We start from the raw sequence: 24,723 nt of genomic DNA, 5'->3' as shown, positions 1-24,723 counted from the left end.
ACCAAATGCAGTATCGTCAAATACAAAATTTATAAAGTTACATATATTTTTAAAAAATATATAAAAAGCTCACACAATTTTTGTCGCGACAGGCAATAATATAGGATTTTATAATAAACCAAACTGTATAAAACGTTTAATTAAAGGGGTTAAAATTTATTTTGGTGGGAGCTTGAAATATTTAAGCTCCTGATTATTCCATTTCGCCATACTTTAAAATACTTCAACACTCGGGGTTAATTTGTTTCAAAATAGATTACTTAGATTAATAGGAGTTAAGATGTCTTAACCGGGAGTTGTTTTTTAGGAGAATTATTACGTTTCGCTACACCAGATTGGTTTAAACAAACAAGCTTCTAATTAGTAAATTAAATATGTTCTCTTATCAAAAATCAAAATCATTAAAAAACAAATACGTATTTATATTATTGCCGTTTTTTGTTAATGAAAGTATTAATGTAATAAAAATTGACGGAAATGGAAAATTTAGAAAACGCACATAAATTTGTGCATTAAAATTTCAAAAAAAGTAAGAAATAATAGAAAGCAAGAATTGGTTTAGAATTTCTCTTTCATGCATTCTTGCATAAACTATGCCGGGTAGTTTTAAGAGTAAACTTAAAGCTCTAAAAGGAAATCAACTCTTTCCTAGTTTCTTTTTATAATTTGTGTTAGTTCAAAGGTAAAAATAGTTTTAATTATGAAAATTCTTTTTTATATATTTTATCGAAAGCAATTATAAAACGCTTTTTTGTTGCAGTTCTCGGTGGCGATATAACCTTTTATAAGTCTTTTTTTTCTTTTCAATTTATATTAATATATAATTTATGTTAATATATAATAACGGGAAAGATGCCGTTATTTTGTAATAACGTAATCTTTATTTTCAAGTTATGCTTTTGTATTCTTATCGTATTAAGCATTTATATTGCAATAACAATTCTTTTAAAGCTAAATCAGGCTTCTGTATATGTGACGTTTGAATTCGTGCGTCAAAAGCATTAATTAAATGAAAGAAAATCTTTTATTTATAAATTAATTTATATTATAAAGACCATGCAAAACATACGGTTTTGTTTAAGTCAAGGAATGTTATTATTTTTTCAGTTATTCTTTAAGAAAGAGAAAAAAAAACCATTGTGTTTTCTTAAATTTTAAAAAAAAGGTAACACTTATTAAAAAAAAAACTTCCTGTTAATTATTAATAATAATATCTGAAATAATATATATAAAAGATATATCTCGGGATAGAATAGCATTATCCCGGAATATCCTGCTGTCAACTTCACCCGGGATATCCTGCTGTCAACTTCAAACCATTGTGCCGCATTATGAAACAACTGATTGTAATTTTTTTAATGACTCGATTTAAATAATGTTTCATAATGCATAGGTAATTGTTTTTAGGTTTATAAAACATATCACCAGAAAAATTTTTATTAGTAGTATTATTATAACATTTTTGTCATTCCATAATGAAAATTTCTTCATGGAAGTGCTTAGGTAGAATAAAGAAATCAACTTTTCCCCAACCCATAGAAAGGGGGGAGGGGTAATCATTCTAAATTTTTGACCCCTCTGATTGAAATACTTGCTTGGAGTTTTTCGATTTGCGTTTAATTTTAAATAAAACACTTTCTAAACAAACATTTTCTTCCTTTGAAAACATCAGTGCTCAAGTCGAAATTTTATAACTATATGTATATTAAGGTAATCCGATAAAAAAAAGTAAGTGTAATAGGTAGCGTTGCTATGGGCCCGCAGAGTCCGCAGCCGCGGGAGAACCCAAAGTTATTAGGGGCCCAAGCCGACCAACTTTTCAAAAATAAAATTTTCAAAAAGTATTCACGGTAAAAAACAATATGCATGTATGTAAATATATCGCCATTAAGAATTTGTAATATTATTATGTAATAGTATATATTTTATTACATAATAATATATTACATATTACATATTACATAATAATTTTACCAACTGAAAATCTCTGCAGTTCCGCATTTTACCTGTAAAATACAGAGATTGTATCCACTATAACATATGATGATATAAGTTGATCATTCACTGATATAATCAGAGATAAAATTTAAAGCATAATATACTATAAAACGAGATGAATTTGAAGAACGGGATGAAATATTTTTAATGTTTTTCTGATACTGCTAATGAGATATTGTTTTGTTATTTTTTAGTACTAATTACGGTAAGTAATTAGTACTAAAAAATCACAAAACAGAATAGGTATAAATATCTAAACCACTCGGTGTCTCTATTCACTCCACATCTGGGGTGAATAGAGACACCTAGTGGTTTAGATATTTACACCTATTCTGCCTCTATGTTGTTTCTATTCTAAGGTTGATGATTGCCTCTTTTGTAGGGTTATAATAGAAAAAGTCTTAAATATATTAAAAACTGTGTGTCTGTACCTGTCTAAACTGTACCTGTCTAAACTGTGTGCACTGGTAACATTTAACACTCACTAGAATGCACAACAGGCACAAAGTTGGATAAAACTTTCATTTATTCAAAAACAACAAGTTGTTTTTGAAGTTTCTGTTACAACAGTTATTGAAAAGTGAAGATTTGAGCATCACAATTACAGATTTTTAGTGTATTATTTCAAACACGAATCAATCAATCTTTTTAATCGAATCAATCTTTTAGTGTAGTATATCAAACACGAATGAATGAATGAGGCACAATGGCACATAATGAGCAGAAGTTAACAGTAAAAATTGTCAAAAATAAAATTTGAAGGTAAAAAAATGAGCACCGTTTATTTGATGTATTATTATTTGGAATGAAACTAGGATAAAAGTGCATTCTTAATAATAAAAAAAGGTAATATCCATACCACTGTCTTTGGTATTAACAAAATGGGAGTTGTCATCAACTTCTAAAGTCTACATTAAATTTCGAAACATCTTTAAGTTCAAGAGTTGATTGGTTTTTACATACTATTATTTAACAGAGCTGAGCAGAGATAAGTGAGACCCATGCCCATTTTTTTCAGAACGCAGAAATGTTTCAAGACATTCTTTGGAGTGCAAAACTTAATCAACTTGGCCAAGATACAATTTCCGATTCTTTCCTGAGTTTTTGATTGGATTTTTAACATGCTAGACTTACATTCTGTAACGTACTAGTTTCTATGTCATTAAATTAACATTGTGTTTAAGAAAAAGGTTATCGTTTTTACGTATAATTTTTATGTAAAGTAGGAAAATGGGAGGATGAGAAAATTAGTTTAAGGGACACGGAAAAAAAGGTTTTGCGTTGGAAGGATGAGACATTTTTTTATCGCTACGCTACTAATTAGGACGAATCGATAAAACAAATATTATTGGATAATTAATATCATTAACCTCCATTTCCCCATTAACAACTTTTAAACTATAATTTTTATTAAGGCATTTGGTGTAGTTAAGGCGATTTATAAATTACTCGAGTTCTTTTATTTAGAATCAGCATGATTTTGTCAGCGTATTACGTCCAAACAAGAGCATTAGATGCTATACATTTTTTCACTACAAATTTTTATAATGTTTAAAAAGACTTTTCTCTTTTTAATATAATTTTAAAACTTTTTTATTACTCCTAATTGTGAATCTAAAGAACACCAGTTTTGAGTCTTCAGATCAATTCTGCTCAACAGCGCTAACTTAGTTTTGATTAATATTTTTTGAAAAAGTCCCCTAATCTACTAAAGATCCTAGCTCTAATCTGTTCTAGTACATATCAACTAAATATAATTTTCAAAATACAAAATTTCTATCAATTTTTACAAAAAAGATTACAACTCCGACCAAGCAGAGCTTATAATTAAAAAAAGTTGCCAATAAACGATTAGAACAGACCGTATTAATAAACTATGATGTTCATTTCACCTAAACAACGCCTTTATTTAACATCTTATACAGTTTTGGAAAAGCAAAAGATTTTTTTTAAAAAAAAAAAAAAAAAGAATGTTTGATCTGAGGTTTTTTCCTTTTATACAAGTGTCAAGCAAACATTTTTTTAACTTTTATACAATAAATGGTGGTAAACCAGTAGTATTGTATTAAGCAATGACAGAGGCCCTAGTAACAAAAAAAAAGTGTATCTATTAAAACAGAAGAGTACTTAGATTAGGGAAAAAACCTTTACTGGATAGCAATATTCTTGTTTAAAGCAATAACTGGAATATATATTCCAGTTATATATATTCCAGAATATATATTCCAGTTATATATAAACAAGAATATTGCTACTAAAAGAAGCAGACATTCTTCTCGTTTAAATCGTTGCGTTGTTGATTTTCCTTAGATAACTTCAAAGAAGAAAAACTACCGTTGAATAGATTTATATCGCAAAAATATCTTTTTGAAAGAAACAAATCCAAAAAAAAACACCCTAAGACTGATTGCAAATCATCTTACTGACCATATTGTTGAAAACTTTCTGTTAACTGTTTATATTCCACCTGGGTTTTGCATGAAGAACTGTGTTGATCAGATTTTTTGTTTGCTAACTGAATATGAGTGACTAAAGAAAACTCTTAAAACAAGAAGACAAGTAAGAATATCAAAATAGAAACCTACATTTTTTAAATTAAAATTTTTTGACTTAACTACTAATAATCAAAAGTCTGTTTGATAAACAAACAGACAGCCCATTTGAAGAAGTCTCGTAACGTTCGATTTTTCTGGCATCTTTTTTTCAGTTTCATTGCTTAGTCTAATCTAACTGGCGGCTTGCAACTAGTGTTCGGCAAAATCAAATATACGTCAAACCTTTAAAGATTTGAATTTGAACTGTTCTTTGAGGGGATAGATTTGAATTTGATTTGACAAATATCTGGAGGATTTGGATTTGATTTTCAAATATTCACTTTGTTCTCAATTTTTGCGTTTGAAAAAAAAACGCCAAATTTTACAGGCCCGCAAACATATATATCACTTTATTCCGGGGTCTTTGCAGTGGTTTCCGGAATGGCGGTCGCCTTTCAATAAAAAAAAAAAAAAAAAAAAAAAAGAGTTTTTAATTAAAGTTTGTTAGTATTAAAGAGAAAGTAAAGAGCATAGAGAAAGAAAAAAAGAAAAGAAATGTAAACAAAGTACAAGATTAAAAGAAAAAACGTAGAAAAAAATATATGTAAAAATCAAAAGAAAAAATTGCAAATACAATTTAACCACAATAAAAATGGAAAAAGTAAAACAATAACGAATCGAAAAACATTCATTGAAAGAAACAATCATTCGAAAAAAGAAAATAATAAAAAAATATAATAATGGCTTGCTTGAAAGCAAAGAATTTTTTTTTTTAATTTTATTAATTTTCTGTGCGTTTTTGTATATTGTCTTGTATGTTTGTCTATTGTTTGTATTTTCCGTCGTGTATTCAAATTCAAATTTATTTTAATATTCGTTATTCTTATTTTCATTAATTATTTTTCCATTAGTATCATCAGAAAGGCTCTTCTCATTAGGAAAAAATCTTATTACTGACAAAAGAAATCTTCTCTCTGCAGATACCATTCAAGCTTGCCAGTGCTTGAAGTCTTGGTTGGATTAAAAAGAATAAAAGAAGCTGTAATGTGTGAGAAATAGTAACAAATGCTGCAATATGAATAAAATTTATAGATTCAGATAACTAAAATTAATAAATGAAATAAGTTAAATAACGTTCAAATATACATCAAATCTTGGAAAGATTTGAATTTGATCTAAATTCAAAATAGGAAGATTTGAATTTGGCCATTTCAAACATTTGACGCATATTTGATCAAACTATTTGAATTTGTGCCGAACACTACTTGCAACCCATATTGTATGTAAGTAAATACCATTATTACCAATCGGTAATCATGGAATGTACCGATATGATTAAATGTTGATGTTTTTCTTTTCTGTCGTCTAATTCTACACAAACAATGTCAAATAAAGTTGTATTTTAACAAAACTTTGTTTTCTTTTAAAAAAAAATTTTCCAATTTTTTTGTAACGAATATAACTGTGTCAATACCAAAGAAAGTTTTTTTTCTGAACAAAATAGATACGTCAATGAGATTTTTTATTTTAAACGGACTATATAATTTTTAAATGGACTTTTTTATTTTTGAACGGACTTTATATTTTCGATTGACTCTAACATATGCTTACGTTTTTCAAATTCTAAAATAACAGTCTACGTCTTAAACTTCATATACTTTTGCGCTTATACTTACTTGTAATTTGTTTCTGGAAGCAATTAAGAATATTTTTTAATTCTTAGTTAAAGTGTGTGTAGCACTTTGTTCCATTACATTTATATACTGTTGTTTCCATCTTTTAACTACTATTGGTCATCAGCCATTTCTATTTTTTTCGTCAACTCTCATAATACCACGTTAAACTTCTAAACATCTGATGTTTAACATTTAATAATAAAGTCACAACATCATCAGTTTAAGTTGCTAAAAGTAAATCAAGTGCTTGCTAAAATCAAAAACTTTATTATTACTGAAAATTAAAACTTTATCTCACGTTTAATTAAATAATAGACTTTTTAACAAACCTCTCACTTTAGGCATAATCTTTTTTCACAGCGTGAACTCGAACAATCGCTGAACAAGCAAACCTAATTAGACCCTATTCACCTGGACGAAGTCGGCGCAGCTAACGAATGCTCAAAATGTGTTCAATTATGGCGAACGACCATTAAATTTTAATTATAATTTACAACTTACTTTTGATCATTAAAATTTCGATTATTTTTTGAAGATTTATGGTGTTTGAATAATAAAGGTAAAAAAACAAGTCGTTTTATTTGTGAAAGACAACTTTTTTATTTCATATTGAAAAAAAAAATTATATGGCGTAAGAAATTATTCAAGAGGAAAAAAATGTTGCATGCTATGGCTATTGATTGCCAAATGCCGTCACGTCAAAAATCAAGGCCCAAAATCAAGAAAATTTATTAATATTTTTCATATATGCTTGCATTTTTAACTTGATCAGTATATATATATTAAAACTATAATAAACAAAAAGGAGATAACACCAAACTAAAAAATGTTACTTTAAAATACGTTGTTAAGGTTTATAAACAAGTAAAAATGATTTAACAACTTTTTACTTACTTTTATTTATTTAAAACACATAAATAAAGGTAAGAGACAATAAGCACAAGAAAAATATAAATTAATAACAATTAATACAATCAATATAAAGATATTTGATATTTAATAAAATCAAGCACAAAGTTTGTGCGAAATTCAATTTTTCATTATTTTGGTTAGTAGCTGAATAGCTAATCCTTAATGGCTTTTGCATAGTTAAAAACTTTAACAATTTATAAGTTGAATATAAAAGTACCAAAGAGAAAGACAAAAGTTATTTTTACAAAATTTATTTACTAAATATTTAATAAAGATAAGTTTTTTTAACATTTTCTAATCTTTAAGTAATGTGTTATATTTAAAAAGTATAGCATGTTTTATATGTCATATTGTTTATTTTTCAAAAACTAAGTTTGTATTGTTATAAGTTATGTATTTCTTTCGTTAAGGGTTTCGTAAGAAGTTTATTAAGAAGTAATTAAATAGTTTTAATTGGGTAAAATAAACAAAACATTAATTCAGACTTTTAAAAGGGGATGTCACAAAAGTTGTTTATAAAAATAAAGCGTTCTTTTATCAGCACATTCCAACATCGCAAAATGTTTAGAAAAAAATGTGAATTTTTTGTGTTTTTTTATCTAAAGAAAATGTAATCCCAAAAAAAGTTCGATCCGATTTGGGGTTACACCGTATTAAGGTAAAAAACCTCATTTGTGATTTACACCCTCAAAATTGAAAATCTAGGGCTTTGATTAACAATGCCTAAAAAGTACATTTTATACTTTGTCACTGATGCATCAAAAGTACAAAAGGGTGCGCTAAACACCCCGCAACACTAATTATCATTCCATAATTGTCCTTTAAAGCCAATAAACTCCTTTTGTATTTTGTTAATTATTATAATAGAGTACATTGTCTTCTAATAATTCTATTAAGTATTTAAAATTGTTTAAAAATAATTAAAAGTAAAAGTTTTAACGTTAAGTCGTTAACGTTAACGATAACATTAACGTTCAGTTTTAACGTTAAAGTAAGATAACCTCTACGATTCTGCAAACCTATGTACTTACTGTGTTTTTGGTTTTATTTAAACAACTCTACTAATTAAACAAAATGTTTTTTAACTACTCTACTTTTTAACAACTAAAAATATGCTTTTTAGATAACTGGTTGCGCATGAAGCATCTTCATGAAGGACCGTAAAAGTTGAAATGATAGTTCATACTTTTTTTTTATTCATTATCTGTTGTCAAGCACACAAAAAAAGTAAGAGTTTTTTATTGCGTTATATATATTCATATATACATATATATATATATATATATATATATATATATATATATATATATATATATATATATATATATATATATATATATATATATATATATATATATATATATATATATATATATATATATATATATATATATATATGTATGTGTGTGTGTGTGTGTGTGTGTGTGTGTGTGTGTGTGTGTGTGTGTGTGTGTGTGTGTGTGTGTGTGTGTATCATATTCTCAATTGTCAATTGTGTATCTCACATTTAACAATTGTGAACTTCGACACGAAAGGATTAGTACTATAAAGATAAATATGCTGTTTTTCTAAATATAAATTAAAACAAAAATGGCAACAATATTTATACATTTATCAACTATATTTAATGCAATTTTTTTATATAAGTAACTTACAATAAAGTCAACCAAGTTTAAATTTAAAAAAAACGAAGAAAAATGTCGCAATGTTATTCACTACTTCTTGGAGTTGGGATAATAATACGTAACATGTTTTTTACACGTATTCCTTGCACTTAATGGAAGTGTTATTAGTTTTGCTATCAAATAATGTTGGAACTTTTTAGAAAGCCATTGCACTTTTTTCCCGGGCGTCAAGATACAAATCAAAACCATGTTCAATAACAACCTCCACGTCAGTATTAATGGCGAGCTTCAGATTAGAAAAATACCATAATATTGGAAAAATTCCATAATATTGGAATTCCGTATCGGTCCACATCACCTATCAGGTGTAACCAGAGGCAATTTAACGCGTAAAATGAGTAAGGAGGGGGGGGGACCCTACTACGTTTGCAGTTGCGCATAATGGATCCGCTCTTGAGTTGCACACCCTGATTGAGAAAACGGATCTGACATCCAAGTTATGGGATTATGTTTAGATAAAAAATTTTAGATTTAGCAAGTGGCACCAATTGCATTGGATTTGTCTGTTTAGTGAAGATAAAGATTGTTTATAAACCTTATCTCCTATTAATCTTCCTCTTCTACTAATCTTCCTCTTCAGAAGCTAACTCATCGCTAATGTTATACAAGTTACCGATGAGTTTTTCATAACTCTATTACTAAGAAATTTTTTATTTACCATATTTTTATTCTAGCACAATAGAAGAACTAATATTATGTACAGCAAAAGTATTTATACACTCGCGTGCCTGCGTGCGTCCCCCCCCCCCCGCCCCCATAATAGTATGTACAGCAAAAGTATTTATACACTCGCGTGCCTGCGTGCGTACCCCCCCCCCCCGCCCCCATAATAGTATGTACAGCAAAAGTATTTATACACTCGCGTGCCTGCGTGCGTCCCCCCCTCCGCCCCCATAATAGTATGTACAGCAAAAGTATTTATACACTCGCGTGCCTGCGTGCGTACCCCCCCCCCCCCCCCCCGCCCCCATAATAGTATGTACAGCAAAAGTTTTTATACACTCGCTTGCCTGGGTGGGTACCCCCCCCCCCCCCCGCTCCCATAATAGTATGTACAGCAAAAGTATTTATACACTCGTGTGCCTGCGTGCGTACCCCCCCCCCCCCGCCCCCATAATAGTATGTTCAGCAAAAGTATTTTGTTGTACATACTTATTATTCTTCAATGTAACAAACAAAACCGTCGCCTACATACTGTGATTTTGTTATATTTATATAGGTGTTGTTTAGTATTTCTAAAACCTTCTGGAAAACAGAATTTAAAACAGACATACACTAGTTTTAAGTTTCCTGAAATATTTTACAGTCTTGACAAACCAAGTTAATCAAAAAAATGTTCCTAACACTATACGTGTATCTTAGTAAAAAACAAGCTAGTTTATATCCAGCAAGTACTTGGTCCAAAAAAAGAAAACTAAGAACTCAACTTAAATTATACTACTCATCAACAAGGTAATAGTAGTAGCAGACAAGATAACAGTAATAGTAGACGAGATAAAAGTAGTAGAAGACGAGATAATAGAAGTAGTAGACGAGATGATAGTAGTAGTAGACAAGGTAATAGTAGTAGTAGTAGTAGACAAGGCAATAGTAGTAGTAGTAGTAGTAGTAGTAGTAGTAGTAGTAGTAGTAGTAGTAGTAGTAGTAGTAGTAGTAGTAGTAGTAGTAGTAGTAGTAGTAGTAGTAGTAGTAGTAGTAGATTTGGAAAGATGTTGGTCAAGTTGAATTTAATTTCATTTATGTAAATAAATTTTAAAACAATGACAGTTAAAACCATCACTTGTTAATTGATGTCAAAGCAAACAACGGATTTTTTAAAAATAGAGCCTATTCAGAAAAAATTGGTTGCAAAATTTGTGTTTTAATAACATATAAAAGCATTGGGTTTTAAAATTCGTTTTTAATTTTACTTGTTGTAATTTTTATATTGCATGTACGAATTTAACCTAAAATTTTTGAAATTAATGTCGTTTTTTTTAATTCATACCTTTTTTGTGTTTCTGTATACAAAATTTTCGTGTGCTAAGGTGCATTAGGACAAATTAGGAACTTATAATAAATAGTTATATATGAACACAAGCTAGTTGATGGTACTGTATTTACCATTATTGTTTTTTATTATGTTGTTAAAATTTTAAAACATGTAGACCAATCTTTATATCAATATGAATATGAATACATAATAAAATGTCGAGGTGGTTATTATACTAATGTATAATTACGAAGCTAATAAACATTAAAATTTTGGACTGAGTGAGTGTTACTCAAACATCGTAAAAAACGTTTGTTGATTGGAAAAAAAAAGATTCGATTATGGAATATTAAAAAATACTCATATTTATTATCTTAACTATATAAACTTATCATTAGCATACGGACATCCTTGGATCAACATAAGTTTTTAAAAATAAGAAAATTTGAATTTGAGTTTCTGAATTTGAAATTGCTAATTAAAAAGTATTAACTCATATAAACTAACAAAAAAGGAATTTTTTTATGTTGTTAAGTTGTTTTTAAATGTTTTACTTTTATCCTTATATCAATGGTATAATATTTTTTAAACATTTTGTTTTTATTTTTTGGTCTTATACCTACAGTTAACTCAATTTCTAGTTATCAGTTTTAACCAAAGTTTTGGCAATCATGCGTTTTTATAAAAAGATCCAACATGGCAAAACTAAAAACGCCGTAGGTTTCAAGATAAAGCCGTTGCAGTGGTAAAAAATGGCTGGTTTGACCACTATAAATGTCTTTTTATTTTTTTAAGCTTGTAAAGGTACTTCAAAAAAACCTGACAATCTAGTCAAAGAGTATTGCGGAAGAGTATTTAAAACTAAAATAATAAAATAAGAAGGTTTATGCCCCCTTTCTTACCGATGTTACACTTATAGCGTTAAACCTCGATTCTATTTTTGCGACATAGCAACAATATTTGTTGATTAAGAACCATTAACAGACTGTTATGCAGGTATTGCAGATATCTGTAAGTATCAATGATTGTCGTAACAACACAAAAGGTGTAATTAAAAATTACACCGTATTATGTTGTGATGTATTAGAAAAAAAATTTTCTAATAGCCAACTTCACAACTTTAGACAAGTAATATAATTTTTATGAATAAAGAATATTTTCAAGTTTTGAATGGGCAATACTAACTTAAATTCTGACAAATCCTTAAACTGAATTTTTCTTTGGGTTTACGTATTGTTAACTTTTTTTATTAAACTTATATATTGTTGTTTGGATTATGTGATAAAGCTGATATATGTTCTAAGAAAATTTTGACCGATTAAAACTAGTAAATTTGAAATAAACATATTACTTCGAGTAAATATTTCCTTCTTTTAAGCAATCTCTTATACAAACGTTTGCTTACTTTTTTCCGCTTAAACGGAGTTTATTTGAAACAACTTGTAATATAAATGTTCAAAATGTTGTTAAAAATTAATTTCACTTCCCTTTTTTAAATGCTCTCTCAAATAAACTCATGTTCTAAAAATTGAACTTATTAATAAAGCCGTGGACATTTTTTCAAAGTAAAGTAATACAGTATATGTATTGACCAAAGAAAAATAACTTTGTGATACAAAAAAAGTAGTAAAAAGTTAAATTTTATTTACCATTGACACTTAAATTTTATTTAAGTGTCAATGGTAAAACTAATGCGGTAGTGGTGTAGTTGTAGTGGTGTAGTTGTAGTGGTGTAGTTGTAGTGGTGTAGTTGTAGTGGTGTAGTGGTAGTGGTATAGTGGTAGTGGTTTAGTGGTAGTGGTGTAATGGTAGTGTTGTAGTGGTAGTGGTGTACTGGTAGTGGTGTAGTGATAGTGGTGTAGTGGTGTAGTGGTTTAGTGGTAGTGGTGTAGTGGTAGTGGTGTAGTGGTAGTGGTGTAGTGGTAGTGGTGTAGTGGTAGTGGTGTAGTGGTAGTGGTGTAGTGGTAGTGGTGTAGTGGTAGTGGTGTAGTGGTAGTGGTGTAGTGGTAGTGGTGTAGTGGTAGTGGTGTAGTGGTAGTGGTGTAGTGGTAGTGGTGTAGTGGTAGTGGTGTAGTGGTAGTGGTGTAGTGGTAGTGGTGTAGTGGTAGTGGTGTAGTGGTAGTGGTGTAGTGGTAGTGGTGTAGTGGTAGTGGTGTAGTGGTAGTGGTGTAGTGGTAGTGGTGTAGTGGTAGTGGTGTAGTGGTAGTGGTGTAGTGGTAGTGGTGTAGTGGTAGTGGTGTAGTGGTAGTGGTGTAGTGGTAGGGAGTTCGCTTCGTAAGCGAGAGGTTTCGAGTTCGATATTAAAAATTGTCCCTGGTAGTAGTACCACGCTCAATTTGTTTCTTCGCGCAGCGGCCTTGTTCTTTAAGGTTCGTTTTTCTGAACTGTAGAGTTGATAGAATAATGAAACCACAATAAAGATTCAAAAAATAAATAAAAAATAAAAAAAGTAGCCTCCTCAACTTTAGTGGCCGCTCGGCCTTAGGGAGATAAATAACATTAAAAAAAGTGTCGCTTCATTCTTTTTTAACGCCTAACCTGGTTTTATAAGATTTATAATTAAATTTGTATTTTTTTCGTTTCTTTTTTTTACTTAAAGGATAAATGAATGAATAATGTTTACATACGTACTGTTTAATGACATCATAAAATAAATTGGTTTGATTATTAATCCCACACTGTTATGCGATAAATAATTCCATCGTTTCAGTGTAATCTATAAATAACAGCACTGCATTAACATTTTAAATACACTTTTTTTACGCTTATAGCCTTTGACCAATTCAGATCAAAATATGAGAGGGAAAAATAGTTAGTACGCTGCAGTTATGTTAGTATCGTTAAACACATACCCCTCGATATCGTCAGATTTTGGCTATCACATATTAAAAAAAAAAAGTTATGGTTTTGTTAATAAAACTTTATTAAAAGTTGCGCAGCAATCGCGATATCAACTACTGTTATTTATATACTTTTAATTCAAACATAATAAACCGATAAGCATATTTAATCAAAATCAAATCAAATCAAATATATTTCGAAATAGTTATAACATTTCAAGGAAATTTACAATAATACTAATAGTACTACAATAATACTAATAATACTACAAGTACTAATATAAAGTAAATACCTGAATATATAACATAACTTTATAGTCAATGATGAAAATAGTATCAATAACTGATAACAATAATACTAATTATAATAATAATGATAATAATAACAACAATAGTAATAATAGTAACAAAATGATAACAATTATAATAAAAAGAGAATTTCATAAACAAAGACAATAACAGCAGCAACAAAGATCTAGTGAATAATGACAGCGACAACAAACATTTAGTACAAAGTAGAGAATGGTTGAATGAAAAGAAATAAATGAATAGATAGATAAATAAAGAATGCTAAAATATTGCTACTAATATTATTAATATTAGAATGAAAAAAGTTTAAAAATGGCAGATAGAAAAAAATTTCAAAATGTTAAAAATGTCAAATAAAAAACTAAAGGATCACGAATTGATATACATAATAAAAAATTTCAATATTAATTTGTAGAAATATTTAATTGTATTTTTTAACAAATAATTAAAAAGCTTGATTTTGAATTCAGAGATTAAATTAAGAGATTTTAGATCAGGAGGTAGTTTGTTCCATGAGGTAATAGATTGATATTTAACGGATTTATTTCCATATTTAGCAGAGTGGTGTTTAAGCTACTGATGGAGCGAAGAGGTAGTGATTATTTGTACTTGTAAATAAATTGTTGAATGATAGGGGAAGGTTTTTGTGATGATAATTTCCGACAAATTGGCAGTTAAAGAATATCACAAGGTTGCTTAATTTTAATATATTAGAAATTAGGTATAGCACATTAGATTTAAAGTTATTGTACTGAAAATATATTATTTTCAAAGCTTTATTTTAGCGATGGGACAACCTTAAAATGATTTGCTTATGGGATTGTCCCCATACTTGACATACATATCTTAGATGGGACCCAAAAATAGCATGATATATATTTAGTAGAGTTTCTAGATTTACATAATGGCGGACTTTGGCTAGCATTCCATTAGATCTGCTGAGTTTCATTGCTAAGTTATTCAGATGGCCTTGAAAAGAAAGATTAGGATCAATTTTAATCCTAAAATATTTAATAGAGTCTAAAGTATAAATTTTTTGTCCGCTTAGTCTGAAATTTAAGTGCTTATTAGCTAGTGCCAGATTGATTTTAAAGATGACTAGCTCTGTTTTGTTGGAATTGAGAGAAAGTTTATTAGAACGAAGCCACTGAAAAAGATTTCCAAGATCATGATTAATATATTTGTTGATTTTTTTAAGTGATTTGTCAACCAGTTGCATATTAGTATCATCAGCAAAATGGTAAGCAGTTGCAAATTTAAAAGAAGTATTTAAGTCATTAATAAAAAGTAGAAAAAGAATTGGTCCTAAAACTAAACCTTGTTGGACGCCATTTGAAGAATTCTGTAAATCAGATTTAGTGCCATTGTTGGAAACAAACTGTGTTCTGTTTTGGAGATATGAAGTAAACCATTTAAGTGGGATGCCTCTGATTCCATAGTATTTCAATTTTGTAAGAAGGATGGAGTGATTCACAGCATCAAAAGCTTTTTGCAAATCTATAAACACCCCACATGCAAAGTGCTTATTATCTAGAGCTCTTCAATCTTCTCAGAAATTTCAATAAGTGCGAGGGTTGTGGAATATTTGCTTCAAAATCCATATTAATGACAAGCATTTAAATCTTTCTAGAAACTTGTATAACTTGTATATAAAAAGATTTTAAAAATTGGTGGTGGCTCAACAAAAGGACTTCATACACACGTGTTGTCTGTGCATAATGTAAAGGTCGAAATTCCGACCCAACCTAATATTAAAGGAGAATGCACACCAGATAAACCACCAAAAAAGAAATCTAAACCACTAACAGAATACTTTTCAATTTATGAAAGGGAAAATAAAACACTTTGTGCAACACTTGCTCGTTTAACGGCGTCTGACGGGCTTTCATTTAATGTGATTTGTTCTTCAACAGACTTACGTGCCGCTCTAACTGCTATGGGATTCAGAAATCTACCAACGTCAGTAAACACAATTCGTAATCATGTAGTATAGTACAGCAAAAAAATAAGATTAGGTTTAGTTCATCAAATTTAAGTGCGCAAGAAAACGGAGTTCGGTGTAGAAGAGAGATTTTCTTTGTCTTTTGATGAATGGACGTCACTTCGAAACCGTCGCTACATGAATATTAACGTTCATGGACAAAACTCTCAGTTCTGGAGTTTAAGTTTAGTGCAAATAACAGGTTCAATACGAGCAGAAAAGTGAATTGAACTATTAGAAAAAAAACTTAAAGACCATAGTCTTGATCTACACAGCGACATTGTGGCTATAATGACCGATGGAGCTAGTATTATGAAAAAAGTTGGCAGGTTGCTGCCTGCTAAACAACAATTATGTTTTTCCCACGGCATACAACTTGCCGTAATTGATGTTCTTTATGAAAAGAGAGAATTCCATGAAAATCAGCCAGATTTTAACAATGAATTTTCTGACAGTGATTCATCCAAGAATGAGGACATTGAGGAAGATTGAGGAAAATGAGGACATTGAGGAAGATTCAATCATGAAAGTTTAAGACCTAAAATTAAACTAAATGAAGTTCATTATTGGCCAGTCATTAAAAAAGTACGCAAACTAATACTAAAATTTAGACAATCACCTACCAAGAACGACATCTTACAAAAATATATCAAGGCTGAATTTGGAAAACAACTGTCTTTAATAATGGACTGCAAGACACGGTGGAGTAGTCTTCTGTTAATGCTTAAACGGTTTTACAAAGTGAAAAGTTGGATACAAAAATTATTAATTGATATTTACCCAGTGCAAGATAATTATATATCTTGCACTAGGTAAATATCAATTAACTATAGCTCTGTCACATGATGAAGTGACAGTATTATTAGAGATTATTACAACTTTAGTTCCCATTAAAGCAACGGTTGATGTAATATGTCGTCAAGATTCTAACCTATTTACAGCTGACATTGCTATTAATTTCATGCTTACAAAATTAAAAGATGCTGACAATAATACAAGCAAAGTAATGTGCAGAGCTTTAATGACTCGCATGTATGAACGCCGAACCGATATGAGTGGACTTCTGCAATATCTACATAACGATCGAAGCCGCGTTAAAGTCGATGAAGAAATAATTACAGTGCCTTCTTCATTTAAATGTCGAAAACTTTTGGTAGAATTGCTGGAAAGATTAAATGCTTCCAACCCTGCTCTAGTAAGAGCACCAGTTGAGTCTGACATGCTGGATTTAATTGAGGAACCTGAAATGGCACCTGAGTCTGAAAATAATACTTTAAGTATTGAAGAGGAACTTGATCGTGTTATTAAAGAAGGACAATCACCAATACAACCAATTAGACATGAAACATTGTCATCAAAAACTCAAAAAGAAATGACACTATTTGAAAATGGGGGTACACGTGGCGATTATTTAGAAAGAGTTTATTCCTTTCTAATGACCGTGAAATCAACAAGTGTTGAGGCTGAGCGGGCATTTATTACCGCTGGGTTGTTCAATACAAAAATTCGTAACCGTTTGGGCGATGAAACTTTAGACGCGTTATACTTCCCGAAGTCGCACTTCGAAGCGCAAAAAAAAAAATATAACTCCTTATTTCTAACATAACTTTTTAACATTAATTAACAGGTGAAATTTAATTAAGGTATTAAATTAAATTTATTTAATAAATATACTTTTAATTAAATATACTGTTTTTATTGTACTTAATACATTATGATGTTGTATCTATTTTTCAATCCCGGGATTGAAAAAGACCTCCGGGATTCAATCCCTAATTGAGATTATTGACATAAGTATAAATATATAAATGTTCGGAGTTTTCTCCATGTCTGGAAAATCTCAAACATCAAAAAATACTGTATCCGCACCTGTATTCCAATGTGCCTTTTTGTAACAGCTGCCTAATTTGTTTATACTTCAGCCCCAAATTTGCAGTAATTATGCAGCTATATATTAAATATTTTTTAATTCCATATATATTTTAGAAAAATTTTCTTAAATTTTTATTTCACTTACTATTTACTTCCAAAAAAAAATTTTAACTTAATTTTGATTTGCGCGGTAACTTAATCTTGAACGAAATAGACGAACTAAGACACAACAATTTTATTGTGACTTAATGACATTAGTCACAATGAAGTTAATATAAAGTCACAATAAAGTTGTTAAATAGATTGCTGAACAGATTAAAAAGAAAAAATATTTTTAGTTTACCGAAACTATAAATTTTATAATTATCTAATTAACCAATCTAATTATCCAATTAAACGATTGCGGCTGCGACTAACCAAAGAAAATGGCTATCACTGGCTCTAGATTGGAATAAAGATTTGTGTATCATCCTAAATTTAGGCAAAATTAAAATTAAAATAAATTACAATAAAAATATATAATAAAAAAGTTAACCAAGTACAAAAATAAAAACTAAACTAAAGTATCTACGGAAGATAATGCAAAAGGCCAAAACGCCGGATGGCCGATATAAAGTGGTAATCAGTGTTTATTTAATACTTTATTTTATTACCCAATTTACCCGTTTAGCGCATTATTTATGGGACATGTTTTTGAAAAGCTATAATTTCTTAAATATTTGTAAGATAGAGCTTTTTATAAATATATCGGACGGAGAAGATTTTTTTAAGCGAAGCTTATATAATCTATATTATAACCTTATAAGATTAAAAATGATAAGATAAAGTTATTTTTTGTTTATATAATAGAGCTTTTTTTCTAAACCAGTATATTATTGTTTTTTGAATAGCTGTATATATGTTTTATATACTTATCAAAATATATATTTTAGTTATTTTTATACTTTACATATAATATTTCATGTTAACAAGCACAGTCTCGTTTTCACGGAACGTTTTTTAAAAAGCTCTACTGTTCTGAAATTTTTAAAAGTTTTTTTTTTATTTTGTTGAGGTCACTATAAAAAAAGAAATAATTAATTTTAAAAACTGGATTATTTCTGTGGGAGTTTGTAAAAAGCTATTAAAAATTGAATTTGAACGAATTCAACATGTTCTTTTTGTAAAAAAGCGGAACAAAATTAGTTTATATAACTTGTTTTTTAGTATTGCACTCGTTTTGAATTGATATTAAATATTTGAGCAGGTTTTGCAGACACTGTGTATACTATTACTGACATTGATATTGTGTCTACTATTATTGTTAAATAGAAAGTGGAATGTGAAATATGCAAGTATGGCGATTCTTGTATATTTCACATTTCACTTTCTTTTTTACAGTAAAAGTAGACACAGACACTAACTGTAAATATGTTTATAATAACTTCTGATAAACAAGATATTTTTAAATATTTATTTGATATTTTAAAAGTTCTTATCTTAGTTTTAAAACTCAAAGTTTTTGTCATGAACTCGGATTTAGAATTTAAAGTTTCAGCCTTTATCTTTAAATCAAAAATCTTTTGCCTTGATCATTAAATCCTTTGTCTTGATCATTAAATTTCTAGTCTTTAGAAAAGCAAACATTAAAAAAAAATGGTATATAAATAAAATATTAACATTATTCTTAATCAAATAGAAACATAACTTGGAAATATATTCTTTATACAAGAGGTATACATACTAAGCATAGAAAACTTCCCAAATCGAAATTAAAAATATTTATGTTGATGCATTTGAAAATCACCAAGCAACTATCTTTCTAATTTTTTCTTGCTATTTTAATTAATTACAGTATATTTAATTATTTGTATATCATTAACCAATAAAAATAAAATGTAGCAATTTAAGCTCTGGAAACAAGGAAGCAAGCAAAAATAAGCTAATTACTGTCATGAATAAGCACCCACTCTCCAATAAATGCTTTGCAAACGCACTTTCCTTTATCATTTTTTTTTTACAAACAATTTGTTTTTTGTATAGCATTTCTCATTTTGATTTCAAATACGCAACTCAATTTTCACCATCACGTCATCACTTTGAACCCAAATATCTTTACATCACTGTAAAGATATTTGGGTTCAAATCTTTAGCATTTGGGGTAAAATGCCTAATATTGTCAAAATATATATATATATATTCAAAAGTATGTCAACCTTGATCTCAAAAGAATTGTGTTTCTATAGAGATTTTAAAAATGTTTGTAATGAAAATAAGTATTTTTTGTATTATTGCTAAAAAACATTTTAATAAATTTTTTTCAAGAGTCTTTAGCATCTTTTACATAATTTTTTTGTCAACAAATTTAAAAAAAAAAATATTTATGTTTTCTAAAATGTCTATAAAAATACGCTTCTTTTGAGACCCAGGTTGACATACTTTTGAGAAACTTTTTTTTGACAATATTTGGGGCTTTGGCCCAAATACTAAAGAATTGAACCCAAATATTTTTACAACTTGACGTGATGGTAAAAAATGAGTTGTAAATTTGAAATCAAAATGAGAAATGCATACAAAAAATAAATTGTTTGCTTGGCAACAGAAAATTTTTTTTTTTTTTGTTGACCTGTGTAATTCAATAAGCTTTGCAAAATGGTATAAATAATATTAAGTCATGGGTATCTATTTAGCTTACAAAATTTAATTATAAAAAAATGCAAGGTTATGCATATAGAAAAAAACAACAACTAAATGCCACATTTTTAATGTTTTATATTGATTGCAATTATAATTATACATAATGGTGCTGAACATGACTTGAAAATTATGGATCAATCCGATCTAAATTGGTATTCACAGTTTGACTCTACTAGTAAACCAAACACAATGTTTAGTATCATAAAAAGAGCAGTTAAATACCAAAATGTAAACATAGTAAAAAAGTTAGTCATGGTCTCCATTATTATGATAACACATAGTCAAAACTGAAAAAATCTAAATAAGGGCCACAAAACTATCACCTACAATTAAAAAACTATGTTATGAAGCAAGGTTAGATATTATGAAATTAACAACACTAGAAGAACATAGACTACATAGAGATTTTATTCACAGTTATAAAATTAATTATGGCCATTATAAAATAAATTGGATTAGAAATCATCATCAAAATACATCAAAAAAATTATGCGGTTACAACAGCAGTTATAATAACAATAACTCAAACTAACAAAACTTATTTGCAAGAACACATCCAGGTATTTTTTTTTTTTTACAAAAACCAGATTGTTAAGTCATGTAACAACTCACAATGGAACAAAATATAAATAAAAGAAAAACAAAGCAAATACAATAGATTCTTGAACAAAACTTTTATATTTTTTTATCGGTGAGCTTAATTGTGTCAAAATCACCAACGACATCAAGTTTATAGCGTTATTTTGCACAACTCGGTAATTACAAGCATGTTTTTGAAAAGGAGTAAATATGAATAATGCAAAATAACAGTTTTAGGTTATCTCGACCTAAAGTAAGTTTATTTTTAAGGTTTTGGTGCTCTCGTCTGAAATGCTTATAAAAAGCAAAGTAGATAAATATCTAAGTGTTATTTTAGTTTGCTGTTTGCTTACCCTTTTCTTTTTGTTTTATGTTTTTACTGTTGTTGTCTTTTTTTAGAATTTTTTAAATTAGGTTAGATGTCACTCGCTTAGTTAAAAACTAGTCGTTGGAGAAGGGTTTCGAGCGTCTTGCTTTTACGAAGGAGAATACAGCGCCAAACCTGTAAAAATAATTTTTTTATCGTGTTCTCCTTTATAAAACCGGCGTCCCAATATGGGATTGACACCTTGATAATATAAACAAATAAATCAAAAAACAAACAACAAAAGTACTAATATAGAAAGTGACGCAAAAAAAAAAAAAAAATTAAAAAAAAAAAAATGTTGAAACAAAAAGGAAAAAAATGATTAAAAAAAAAGGAAATGATATTATTTTATCATTAGTATTGTTAAAATTCATTTTATTTTATATTATTTATGATTTACTAGGTACTAGTGATACTACTTTAAGTTAGGATAATTTTGCCAATCGCTGGTCTTTCACCCTTTACTGGCTACTTTTTTAACTTTTCCCCACAAAGAGCAGTGACCTACGTTAATATTTAAACTAAATGTCCACATAAAAACGGTGTAAATAGTGCAATTTTGTCAAAGCTCTTAAAAGTTTAAATCAGTAAGACAATTTGTGAAAAGCATCTAAATTAAAAGTAAAAATTTAGGCTTTGTTTACGTAAATTCTAACTTTAGAGTATTTTTTTTTATGCGTAGCAAATATTCAAGAAATATTTATGGTTTTTTGGGCAAAAATAAAATGTTTAATCTATTTCATATGCTCTAAAACCAAAGTATTTAGTGATAGTGAGGCATAACTAATGCTTCACAAATAATATTTCAACTGATCTAAAATTAAACTTTTTCCATTATATATCATTTATTCGTTTTACTGGCAGGTTACATAATCCATTTACTGTCTATGGCCAGTAAATGGCTAACAGTTGCAATAAAAGTATTTAACTAAAAGTTTTAAAACAAGATTTTCTCTCACTTAGTTATTAATCATTTGTCGTCATCATATTCTTTTTTTTAAGTAAAAACTAATATTAAATATGTAAAGACAAAAAAAATATATATTGAAAAATTCAAAACCAAATGTTATTATATCAAACCAACTTCAAGGATAATAAAAAAGCATGTTGCTGTCATGAAACTGGTAGTACACGCAAGTTTACAGGTATATCTCAGCAGAAAACAAGTCTAACATATAAAGTTCTATGATCATAGGAATAGAATAGTAGCCAAGAAAAAAGCTAATTCTAAATGACCTTGGAGAAAAACTAGTTGATTATACTGGCAATTGTGCCCAATCGGGAATTGGTTTTGAAAATAAAAAAATTTATTATGCTCCTAAACTGGCAAAAAAAAATTATTTAATTTGAAAAAGTGGTTGACCTAGTGAAAAAAAGAGATAGCTACTTAAAAAGAGACAGTCGTTTGAGTCTTTTTCATCTAGAACATACAGCTTCTGTGCAACGTGCATGGAGAAAAAAAATTCAAAGTATTTTACTACTTTGAAAAGTCTGATGCAAAACAAGTATTTATTGGAAAAACCAAAATGTATATGGAACATAGATGAAGCAGGGATGTAGCTGGAACATAAACCAGCATGTGTTGTTGCAAGGAAAGCCTCAAAATACATTCGAGTTTTGAGTTAAACAAGTGGCAACAAAAACACCATTACTATTATAGGTTGCATAAGAGCAACCAGTCAAGCCATTTCACCTCATGTAATAGTAAAAAGAAAAACTATATGCACGCTTCATGGTTTTGATATAGAAAATACTACAAGAGAAGCAACACAAAGTGTTTATAAAAAGGGTTGAACATACCAAGGTACTGCTAAGTTATGGTTCAAAAAAATATTTCCAAATATTAGTTCTGCAAGATTTTGATTCTAAGTGAACATAACTCACAATTTCATTGGTTGAGCTGATGGTTTTGAACTGAACTGAAAAATGTGAATTCTGATGTCTTTCAAACAATGATAAATGCCTGCCCAGTAGTAACAATGTCACATTCTAACAGTGCAGTGTAAAGCAGAAAATTAATGTTAAAATGATATTAAAAAATAAAAAATAAATCATGAAGCAATGCTTTTTTTTTTTTTTGTTAACAAATTATTTTGTTAATTGACGTCTTTGCTAGTCAAATTGATAATAAAGTTGATTATTATGTTTTATTTAAGTTATTGGATGGAAACCCACATCAGGTTGCATCGAACCCCCCTTTAGGTCATACCAGAATATTGAAAAATCATTTTTGCGGATTCAATTACAATAACAAAATACAATTCTAGATATTTCTGTCAACTATTAGTTTTTGTTGGTTTTTCAAAAACTTTTCTGTTTATACAAATTTAAATTAAAAATGTTGCAATATATTTGAATGGTTAATAACTTCTTCAGTTATTAACCATTCAAAAAATAAGAAAAGTTTCTTATTTTTTGAATTTTTTTTTCTGGATTTTTTCCTGATTTTAATTGCAAATTGTTTTTTAAATATGACCTGGATGATCACTGGTTGTTATCCAAATTTTTATGTAGTATATGGTTTTGAGACATTTTATTTTAGTCGGGGTTAGAATTAGGATTTTACTCTAGTAATGTGGTTTTTAATGCCATAGTAATGTTTAGTTGGTCCAAAATTCATATTTGTATACACTGGTATTTCTGCAATGAAATTTTTATTTAGCTATTTTAATAATATAATGGGTTTTAAAATTTAATGATAGTATTTTTTTTTTTGAAAAAAGATTGATTAGCATCAAATTACTTGTTGTTGTGATGTACAGAGTATTATTGAAACTAATTAAAAGAAAAATTTTCTTATTTAAAATAAAGTAGAAAGTTCTCTTAATTAGGATAAATTTTTACAGTGTTTGTATTAGTTTTTTGAGAACCCTTTTTCATAATATTAATTATCTTTTGAAACTCAAACTATATTTGCAATATTTCTAATAAAATTTGTACAAAAATATTGCTTATTTATTTTTTAATAATATATTAATATCTATAACTGTATTTGTAGATAACTGGACATATAATCAGTGGAAAGGTTCACACAATGTTAAAAAAGAGAATGCTGAAAAGAGGAGTACAGTTGTACCAAATTACAAAGAAATTAATATAGACACTAATAAACTATTTCATGATTTTGTTAGTGCTTTTGAAGCCAAAAATGATCCAAATCAAAATAGCAAAGAAGAGTCAAGGCGAACTAAAGTTGACAAAAATCAAAATAGCGATAGCTCTGTCAGAAATTTAGTTTATCCAGGACCATCTTTATCAAGTCCAACTGCAGCAGCATTTGACCCTTATTTAATGAAGCAGTCATGGGCAAAAGATTCAAAGG

General features: G+C 28.6%; 1 protein-coding gene across 3 annotated transcripts in view; it reads left to right on the top strand.

Moving 5' to 3' along the window:
* Positions 1-6,568: 6,568 nt before the first annotated feature.
* Positions 6,569-24,723, top strand: part of LOC100202174 (uncharacterized protein PF3D7_1120600) — a 97,261-nt gene continuing 79,106 nt past the window's right edge. For 2 of the 3 annotated variants that reach the window (XM_065798177.1, XM_065798179.1), the window contains exons 1-3: positions 6,569-6,767; positions 8,244-8,347; positions 24,400-24,723. The exon at positions 24,400-24,723 is cut by the window's right edge and continues 405 nt beyond it. In XM_065798177.1, the coding sequence (XP_065654249.1) occupies positions 8,293-8,347; positions 24,400-24,723 (379 nt within the window). In that variant the 5' untranslated portion in view covers positions 6,569-6,767; positions 8,244-8,292. The remainder of the gene's footprint in view (positions 6,768-8,243; positions 8,348-24,399) is intronic. The other variant, XM_065798178.1, reaches the window with a different exon arrangement.

Source organism: Hydra vulgaris, chromosome 05, assembly GCF_038396675.1.
Source record: "Hydra vulgaris chromosome 05, alternate assembly HydraT2T_AEP".
In the NCBI taxonomy this organism is placed as follows: domain Eukaryota; kingdom Metazoa; phylum Cnidaria; class Hydrozoa; order Anthoathecata; family Hydridae; genus Hydra; species Hydra vulgaris.
This window is presented reverse-complemented; position numbering and strand designations above follow the sequence as displayed.